The sequence below is a fragment of the Passer domesticus genome, chromosome 25 (assembly GCF_036417665.1).
Source record: "Passer domesticus isolate bPasDom1 chromosome 25, bPasDom1.hap1, whole genome shotgun sequence".
NCBI classification, from domain to species: domain Eukaryota; kingdom Metazoa; phylum Chordata; class Aves; order Passeriformes; family Passeridae; genus Passer; species Passer domesticus.
The window spans coordinates 2,184,354-2,193,230 of record NC_087498.1 but is presented as its reverse complement, the minus strand read 5'-3'; the positions used below and the strand labels follow the sequence as shown (position 1 = coordinate 2,193,230).

At 52.4% G+C, this 8,877-nt stretch overlaps 1 protein-coding gene across 1 annotated transcript; it reads right to left on the bottom strand.

Annotated features, from left to right (window-relative positions):
* Positions 1–4,698: 4,698 nt before the first annotated feature.
* Positions 4,699–8,292, bottom strand: LOC135286158 (omega-hydroxyceramide transacylase-like). The gene is made up of 3 exons (XM_064399166.1): positions 8,090–8,292; positions 7,949–8,009; positions 4,699–7,508 (listed from the first exon to the last, which is right to left on the bottom strand). Exons 1-3 carry the CDS (start codon positions 8,273–8,275, stop codon positions 7,342–7,344), a joined length of 414 nt encoding a protein of 137 aa, XP_064255236.1. The 5' UTR covers positions 8,276–8,292; the 3' UTR covers positions 4,699–7,341.
* Positions 8,293–8,877: the final 585 nt, after the last annotated feature.

Below are 8,877 nucleotides of genomic sequence, written 5' to 3'. Positions count from 1 at the left end.
GAAGGCAAGAGTGCACCTGCTTATTCCCTCCTCATAGGTAGTGCCACATCTCCCTGGCTTTCAGAGCCTTGGACTGTCCCTGGTGTCTTCCAAAAGGAGGAAGGAGTTAGAAAAAAAGTGGTTGGGTGCAGTTTGTGTCACAATGTTGAGGCCAGGGCTTCAAAAAGTGTGGCTTGGAAAGAAGCAATGCAGGTGATCTGAGTAGGAGTGGCCCAGGTGACATAAACAGTGATTGGGAAATGCTGCTGTGGAAATGCAAAGATGTTTCTTGGCCCCTCTCTGCCCTGCCCCAGTGTGGGACACAGACTGTGTGTGTTCCTGGTGTTTTACGTCTGTTGTTTTACCAGGGCAAACACACCCGTGGCATTTGGCATTTCCCCATCACTGGGTCAGAAAGCACTGTGATCCCAGGGAGCCTGCTCATCTGTCCCTCATGTCTTCATCCTGGCTTTGGGGACAAAGCCAAGCTTGGCCTTGGGCAAAGAGACCATCCAGTGTGGGCCACTTTGAAGCTCCATAAGGCAACTGAATCAAAGGAACCTGTGCGCCTGACAATGCAGGGCAATAGCCCAAATAGGATCTTCCTCCTATGGGATTCAAATGAAGCAGGAGCCACCTCAGCTGCTCAGCCAGGACACAGCAGGGAGGGCTGGCACCTGCCAGGAGGTTCTCTCACCTCCCCAGGGTGGGGATATTTATCCTCTCCTGCAAATGAGAAAAACAGGAAAAGCCATGTCCTAGATGTTTTTACGCACAGCCACAGCTCTGTTCCCCTTAGACAGTGTCTAGTTCTCAAAATGCAGCTCCCTTGTTGAAGGAGGTGGCCAGGGTTCAGGGCAAAAGGCAGCAGTCAGGAGGGGCTGAGCTCATTCAAACTGTGCTCAGGGCTCTCTCTGAAATGTCCTGCTCCAGCCATACTTACTTACATACATACACTGCCCAGCATTGATCTAAAAGCCCCAGGAGAACTCAAAAGGTCCCTGCACTCCAGGAAGAATTTGGAACCCTGACACCGCTGATGCAAAAGGCACCTGGAAAAAGGCACTTGCTGACTGCAAGGTGCTGAAGTGGGGAGGGCTTGTGGATGCCAGGAAAGCAAAGCTCCTGGGAGATTTCCAGCATGAGCACAATATCCCTCTCAGAGTCAGCAGGGATTGCCTTAGGTTGTATCCTCTGTCACAATTCCTGGAACAAAAGGCTGCTTTGCCTTCACATTTCCATCAGCAGCACTGTGCCAACACCAAAGGATTCACCAGTCCTGCTCCCCCACACACACCAGCCTACCCGCAGTGCCTCCTGCTCCCGTGGATAAATGGAAACACCCTGTGATGCTGCAGGGTCCAAAACAGGGAATCTGAGCATTCCCTACAGCGACAGCAGGGGGAGAAAAAAGGGCTGAGGGGCAGAAAGACACCAATGCAGAAAGCCAAAAGAGCAGTTCTATTTTGGGTTGAAATCTTCCATGTCTAATGTTAGCAAAACCCTGTTTGTGTTTCTCACCTTCACGAAAGCCGAGTTTTATTATTTGTGTCTAAACAGTCTGTGATTAATCAAGGAGTTTCCTGGCACCTCCCCAGTTTAGTGCACTGGAACAGGAGCAGAATAAAGGAGTGCCACTGGCAGGGATCTGAACGTGCCCACACTGGGGCCTTGCTCACCTGTGTGTGCTCACCTGGGCTCCTCAGTTGCCTCTTGGCTGCTCCATGTTTCCTCACATCCCAGTGGCTGTCTCCATAGCACTAAGGGCTGTCACTGGTCCAGGGAGCACATTCCCACCCTTACCTTCCCACCAGGACACAGATTTTAGCAGAGCTGACAACACAAGTGACATTTTTGCCGCTGATGTCACTGACAACCTTTCATCTAAATAGGAAAGAGTGGGGATGATCCACCCTGGACCTTGCCTCACTAATTGGTATTTCTGTGGCTTTGGCAGCTCCCAGAACATGCCCCAACACACTTATCTTTCCTTCTGCCAGGAGTGTGGCACAGGAACCTCCAGCCTATCCTGTGCTCAGCATTAAGGAGAGAAACCTTTTCCCTGTTCCCATGACAAACACCTCATCTGGGGACATGAGGTGGTGATGTCACTGCCCAGGGCAGCTACGTGATGAAACGGTGACTTCAGCACGGTGACTTCACCCTGCTCTGGAGCAGTGCCTGGTGCTCCCAGCCAAGGGCAGGGCTCTGCAGGACAGACCTTCCTGCTCAGCTGCACCCCTGGGCAGAGAGCACCAGGAAATGTTGGAGCAGATCACCTCCAGCTGGAAGGAGTTCTGGCAGGCACAGCTTCATTTCAGGCCAGAAGAGATTCCTTAGCCTTGCCAGACTCTTAGGATCACCCTGTAATACCACTAAGACATTTCAGTTGCAGAGAATGGTTTGGCCTGGAAGAAACTTTAAACCATATCCAGTTCCACCCCTGCCATGGCAGGAACATCTTCACTATCCCAGCTTGCTCCAAATCCTGTCCAACCTGGCCTTGAAATAATTGCACACCAGAGCCAAGCAGGAGCCCTGTGGGATACAGGCACAGCTGGCTGCTGGGTTAAAGGAAAAAGCTCAGCCTAGTTAATTTATACCCAAGTCACAGCCTGGGAGTCTCTGGTGCAGGGGCTGCTGCTCAGCAGCAGGAGGATGATGCTCCTACAAAACTGTGGAATCATCGAACCATGGAATGGTTTGGGCTGGAAGGGACCTTAAAACTCATCTCATTCCACCCCCTGCCAAGGGGAAGGTCACCTTCCACTAGATCAGTTTCCTTCAAGACCTGTCCAGCCAGGTCTTGCTCCAGGTGCTCTCTGGGGAATCTCTATTCCCTGGATGAATCGCTATTCCCTGGATTAACCCCTTTTTCCTGGGTTCAGGTGCGCCCGGTTTAGGGCCCGCGTCTTGCATTGCTCTGAGGGCTTGGCCATTCCCATTTCCAGGGCAGTGACAGCTCGGCCATTCCCGCCCCCGTTGCTCTGAGGGCTCGGCAGTCCCCCATTTCCAGGGCTGTGAGGGCTCGGCTGTTCCCGTTGCTCTGAGGGCTCGCCGTTCCCGTTCCCGTTGCTCTGAGGGCTCGGCCGTTCCCGCTCCCAAGGCTCTGTGGGCTCGGCCGTTCCCATTTCCAGGTCAGTGACGGCTCGGCCGTTCCCGCCCCCGTTGCTCTGAGGGCTCGGCCGTTCCCGCCCCCGTTGCTCTGAGGGCTCGGCCGTTCCCGCCCCCGTTGCTCTGAGGGCTCGGCCGTTCCCGCCCCCGTTGCTCTGAGGGCTCGGCCGTTCCCGTTGCTCTGAGGGCTCGGCCGTTCCCGTTCCCGTTGCTCTGAGGGCTCAGCCATTCCCGCTCCCGTTGCTCTGAGGGCTCGGCAGTCCCCATTTCCAGGGCTGTGAGGGCTCGGCCGTTCCCGTTCCCGTTGCTCTGAGGGCTTGGCCGTTCCAGGCCCCGTTGCTCTGAGGGCTCCGCTGCTCCCCCTGCCCTCACTCCTGCCCTTTTCCAACTTGGCAGCCACGGCAAGCGTTAGCCCTGCACAGTCGTCATGGGAGCCTTCAGAAACTCATGTCAGGCTTCTTAATTTGTGGTGGTTGCTATTAATAAAGATTTTTTTTTTTTGCATGATGTTACATTCTCTCTGCACAGTCCAGACCATGTCTGACACAGATGATGAAGCCAGGCTTGTTGTCACAAACACCCACTGTGTGCTGATACTCCCAAATCATGGAAGATTTAGAGAATCCCAGACGGGTTTGGGTGGGAAGGGGCCTTAAACCTCATCTCTTCCACTTCCTGCCATAGGGTGAGGATAAGGAGATGTTGGAGCAGATGTCCTTCAGCTAGAAGGTGTTTGGGCAGGCACAACTGAATTTCAGCCTAGAAGAGATTTCTTAGCCTATGTGGACCCTTAGGATCACCGTATTATACCAGAAAGAGACTTGAAAAGTACATCACAGAATCCCAGAATGGTTTGGCTTGGAAGGGACCTCAAAGCTCATCATATTCCACCCCCTGCCATGGAAGGGACACCTTCGCTATCCCAGGTTACTCCAAGCTCTGTCCAGCCTGGCCTTGGACACTTCCAGGGATCCAGGGACAGCCACAGCTGCTCTGAGCACCCAGTGTCAGGGCCTGCCCACCCTCACAGGGAAGAATTCCTTGCCAACGTCCCATCTATCCCTGCCCTCTGGCAGTGGGCAGCCACTGACCCTTCTTCTGTCCCTGCAGTTCCTCATGAGGGGTCCCTCTCCAGCTTCCCTGTAGCCCCTTCAGCTCCTTGAAGGGGCTGCGAGGTCTCCACACAACCTTCTCTTCTCCTGAATGAACAGCCCCAGCTTTCTCAGCCTGTCTCCTTTCTCAGTCCCCTTATAACTTTCTATGGCCCATTTGGATGGATCCTGTTTGCATTGGATCCTGTCTGCTCCTGTCTTCCATCCATCCTGGATGGATTTACACCTCTCAAGCACTGCAGCCAGAGGCAGGCTGCTCCAATCCAGCTGTTGCTGCCACAGGGCAAAGTGGAAGGCTCAGAGACACTCAGGCCTCTGCAGGCAGGAACTATGAGCTCATCATTTGCTTTTGCACCTCTGCTCCCTCCCACTTATCCAACAGCTCCTTCTCCAGGCTGCTGCAAGCACCATCCCCAGCTCCAGGCCGGATATTACCATCTCAGTCAGCCCAAGGCAGTTACCCCATTGAAATGGGCATTAAATCCCCCAAAGAAAATTCTCATCTTGGAACTGGACTTCCAAATCCATTAAATGCATCTGCAAACCTCGGCCACAAAGAGGAGCACAGTTTGATCTGCCCAGTGTATGTCACCTCTCCCATGTGGTGCTTGATCATAAACAATTGTAAAACTTGGAGAACTTCAAGCAAAATCAATCTGCAAGGAACCCCCAAACAAAAGTGGTCTCAGCACAGAATCCTCCTGCTCCAAACCTGCTGGAATGAGCAAGAAATAAGCATTTAACAATTCAGTATTCCAGTCAGCTGGGTTTTGCTTTATTAATCATCTTTTCAAGCAAGCAGAGCTGGTGCTGCCTCCTCTTGGAGACAAGAGCTTGGAGGTAATGGCAAGGGAGGATTTGCCAGAGGCAGTGGATAGAGGCAAAGTTTGGCATTGATTGGAATCATCTTGTGCAGGAGCTTGTTTCACCCCAAGGAAGCAAAGGGGGAAGCCCAGCTGCAGCCAGTGGGGACAGAAGCAGGCTGGAATGCCTCCTCTAGGGGTGGATCATGGCAATCAGCTGGGAGCTGTGGCCCTGCCTGTGCTGTGTCATTGCTGGCACAGTCCATGTGCTCCTTGGGGCAGGTCAGGCTCAGCCTTCAGGCTGAGTTCCAAGTTGCTCCTTGCTTCTTTGAAGCAGAAACTGGGGTCAAAGGCAGCAGCGGGCTCAGAAATGCTCTTCTGTGTCTGACCTGGCCCTAAAGGGAATGAAGCCTCGTTGGTCAGTCTGACAGGCACCTCTGGCAGCTCCTGTGGGACAAGGTGGATTGAAGTGCCTGCTCAGAGCTGCTTCCCTTCCTCCTGTTGTGTAAAGGGCAGCTGGTTTTGGTATCCTGAAAATATTAGCCCTGTACCCCTGTCCCATGGCTTGTCTCATTCTGCTTCAGACTCAGCAGAAATGTGAAGCCTGAAGTGGATGGGCTGAGAGAGGGGAGACAAGCCAAGGCAGCAGAGCTCCCTCTGGAGCTGGATCCCACTGCAGGTGTAGAGGGAAGAGTCCTTGAGTCTGATGCATGGAACTGAGCCCAACAAAGCCAAGCATGTGCCCAGTCCTGAGCGTGGCTCTGGCTGTTGGCTGCAGGTGCTTTATGCCAGACTCTGTTTCCAGTCTGGCCACTAAGGAGGGTGCAATTCCTTGTGCAATTGTCCTGCTGGGCACATGGAGAAGTGGCAAGTGCTTGTGGCTAACCTGCTAGTGCAGCCTGAGCTCGGGGGATTGCAGGCTGCAGACACTTGTCCAAGAAATCAGACTCAAGTTGTCCCCAAGTTTATCCCCCTGCTGCTTTGGTGGCATCCCTGATGTTCTGGCATTGCACAGAGAAACAGTGCAAGAGCCTTTTCCTGGCCTTGATCAGTAGGGCTTTTCCTTCCCAGAACTGGAAGATCTGATGTGTTTCTGCTCTGGAGATGGAGAGCCTGGACTCACCCCTTCATTGCTCTCTGGCCTAGAAAATGAGTCTTGATTCCTCCCACAGGGGGAATTTTTCTCCTGAGACTGGTGAAAAACGTTGCAGCCCAGCTGCAAAGCCGAGGCAGAAATTCCTGATAGCCCAGAGCTGCCCAGCTCCCAAAGAAACCTCATTTCCACCTTGTTGCTTCCAAAAGATTCACGTAGATCAGACTGATGGATCCTTTAAAAAAGCAACCAGGGGAGCAACTTCTGCAGCCTGACACTGTGTCCTGCCTTTCTTAGTGGGTTGAGAATTGTTTTCAAAGGAAGTATCTTTCTTGCTTCCATTTTATGTTTTCCAAACTTTTCTTTTTAGATCTGGAATGGTAATGGTCATAGTCTTTCTCCTTTATATTCCTCATTTGTTGTGGGACTCCTAGATACAGGATATTGTGCCTTCTTTTCACTTTTCATTTAATTTATGTGGCTACCTTTTCAATACTCGTCACATTGAAAAAGCTCAGTAATTTGCCTCAAATTCTGAAATGTTGGAAGGCTCATAATGAAAGAGAGTAAAATAGAAAAAAATATTGCATTTAATCAGATGCTTCTTTGTTTTTTTTACTAACAACAAAATGCAAACTGATATGATTAAGATTCAGTGATTTTCCATACAAAACTAAAATGCGTGAGGGCATTATTTTGAATATGTTTGCAGAAAATGGTAAGTTTTGGATATAAATCTGCATTTTGTTGCCAGAAAATTATACAGCAACAAGTTTACCTGCTATATTAGTATACTTTCCTTGCATAGGATTAGTATTTCTGTGGCTGCACTCAGAGTTCCTAAGGAGAAGTTTGAATTGGATGGCACAGCAAAAGCAGCTTGAACTCTTGAGACACCCCTAAGGAAGGGATGTGTGGACAGAATCTGTTCTTACCTCACTGGGTGAGTGAATACATGACCTTCTCCATGGAAAGAGCTCCTTGTCCACAGAACCCTTCTGACCCAGCCACCAAGGAAGCCCTCAGTGCTGACCCAAATCGAGGGTGAGGGCTCAGTGTGAGGCCTCACTTGTAACCCCTGACCTGAGAGGGAACTTTCTCCCATTTCTGATGTTCTCACCTGCCCCAGAAACTCTTTGGGCACTGACAACCCTGGGCAAGTGTCACATGAACATTGATGGGGTAAAGGAAGTGCGGGTTCTTTACCTTCCTGGGGGTGGAGAATGTGGTGTGGGGCTTCCTATTCTTCTCCAACCTCTGCCTGGAGGATCCCGGGATTCTCTTTGGTGTCATCCTCATGATCTGTGGCTCTGGAGCGAAGACCCCTCGGTTGTGGCTTCAGGTGCAGAGTTTCCTCGTTGGCCAAGGAAAGTGTGAAGCCCTCAAAGTAATTCACCTGGAAATCCCCTGGTGGGAAGGGATCCCAGCTCTCACTGCTTGTTGCTCAACTGCCAGGTGTGCAGCAGCAACAGGCATGACCTGGGCTGAGTGGAAATCAGGGATACTGATGACCCCAGGGTTCAGGGAACACCAAACATTGCTGCCCTGTGCATCAGGGGCTTATCAAACACCACACAGGGCACCTGAGCGTGCACTTGTGTCTGGAGGTCCTGGGACCTGTGTTCCCTGGGAAAAAGCTCTGTCATGCTCAGAGTGGCAGAGAAAATGGGAGTGTGGCTCCAGAGGCAGCTTCAGTAGGGGCCAGGACTCAAGGAATCCTGGCAGTGTCAGGATACAGGCATTTCTCTGTGCCAGTCACTCTGGGGTAGTATCTCTTATCTTGTGTCAGCAAACCAAGGAAGTAAGGGCAGCACCCAACCTACCTGTGCCCACTTCCAGTCACTTACTCAGTCTTTTCAGGAAGGAGATCGTGTCCTGGTAGCCCTCGATATAAAAGCGGTCCATGACCTGTGGGGTGAGGTGGCAGTCAGGGCAGCTGGGCTGCTGCAGGGGGCTCATGGCTCTGGCTACCTGGAGGAGCTGCTCACCTGAAGTGTGGGAAGCTGAAAAATATGCTGTAAGCGGCAGATGTTCAGTTTTGAGATCTGTAAGATACAGTCAGAGAGCTGGAAGGTGAGGAAGGCAGCAGGGCCATCCTTGGGGCAGATGTCGTATTCGCCGGCGAAGGCAGAGATGGTGATGGTGGTGCGGGACACGAAGTCGGCTCTCCACATGGCCAGCTCCCCGTCCAGGTAGCGCTGGGAGACAGAACAGGGAGCCCTGAGCCTTCCCCTCGCAGGGAGAGCAGTGCTGGTCACACGGGCAAACGTGGGCCTTGTTCCCCAGCCAGCCCCACACCAGTCTGAGGTTCTGGGGCCCCGCAGATCCCCCTGCAGGGAACTGCCCCACCTGCTGCTCCTGGGCACCAGGTCCACACCTGCCCTACTCCCTTCCCCCAGAGTCCTACAGCAATGAAACTGGGTGGAACGTGCAGCAGAAAGTAGCTGAGGAAGGGACAGGGGAAGATGGACAATTCAGTGAGAAGCTCAGTCCTGTCTGCAGTGAGGTCAGATTTTGGAGCCTTTGTCTTCTCACTTCAGAACCCAACCTTGAGCTTTGTTGGTGACAAATTCAGGTAGAAACATCCTTAATGCCACCACTGGAGAGAGGACAGAGGCTGGAGGGGCCCTGGGCCTGAGTTGGACAGGATCTTCAGGCCACAAAGCTACTCACCACCCCACGGTACGTTGGAGGTAAAAACCCAAAATACAGCGGGAGGAAGCAGCTGCACGTCACAGCCTGTGGGTGAGATGGGAAGGCCAGAGGTGAGCAAAGA

Excerpts from the sequence above, each read along its gene's own strand:
- LOC135286158 (XM_064399166.1), bottom strand. The coding sequence starts at position 8,275 with ATGTGGAGAGCCGACTTCGTGTCCCGCACCACCATCACCATCTCTGCC. Across the intron at positions 8,010-8,089 it reads TTCAGCTTCCCACACTTCAG|GTCATGGACCGCTTTTATAT; the intron begins GTGAGCAGCTCC and ends CTCACCCCACAG. Across the intron at positions 7,509-7,948 it reads CTCCTTCCTGAAAAGACTGA|GGGATTTCCAGGTGAATTAC; the intron begins GTAAGTGACTGG and ends CCTTCCCACCAG.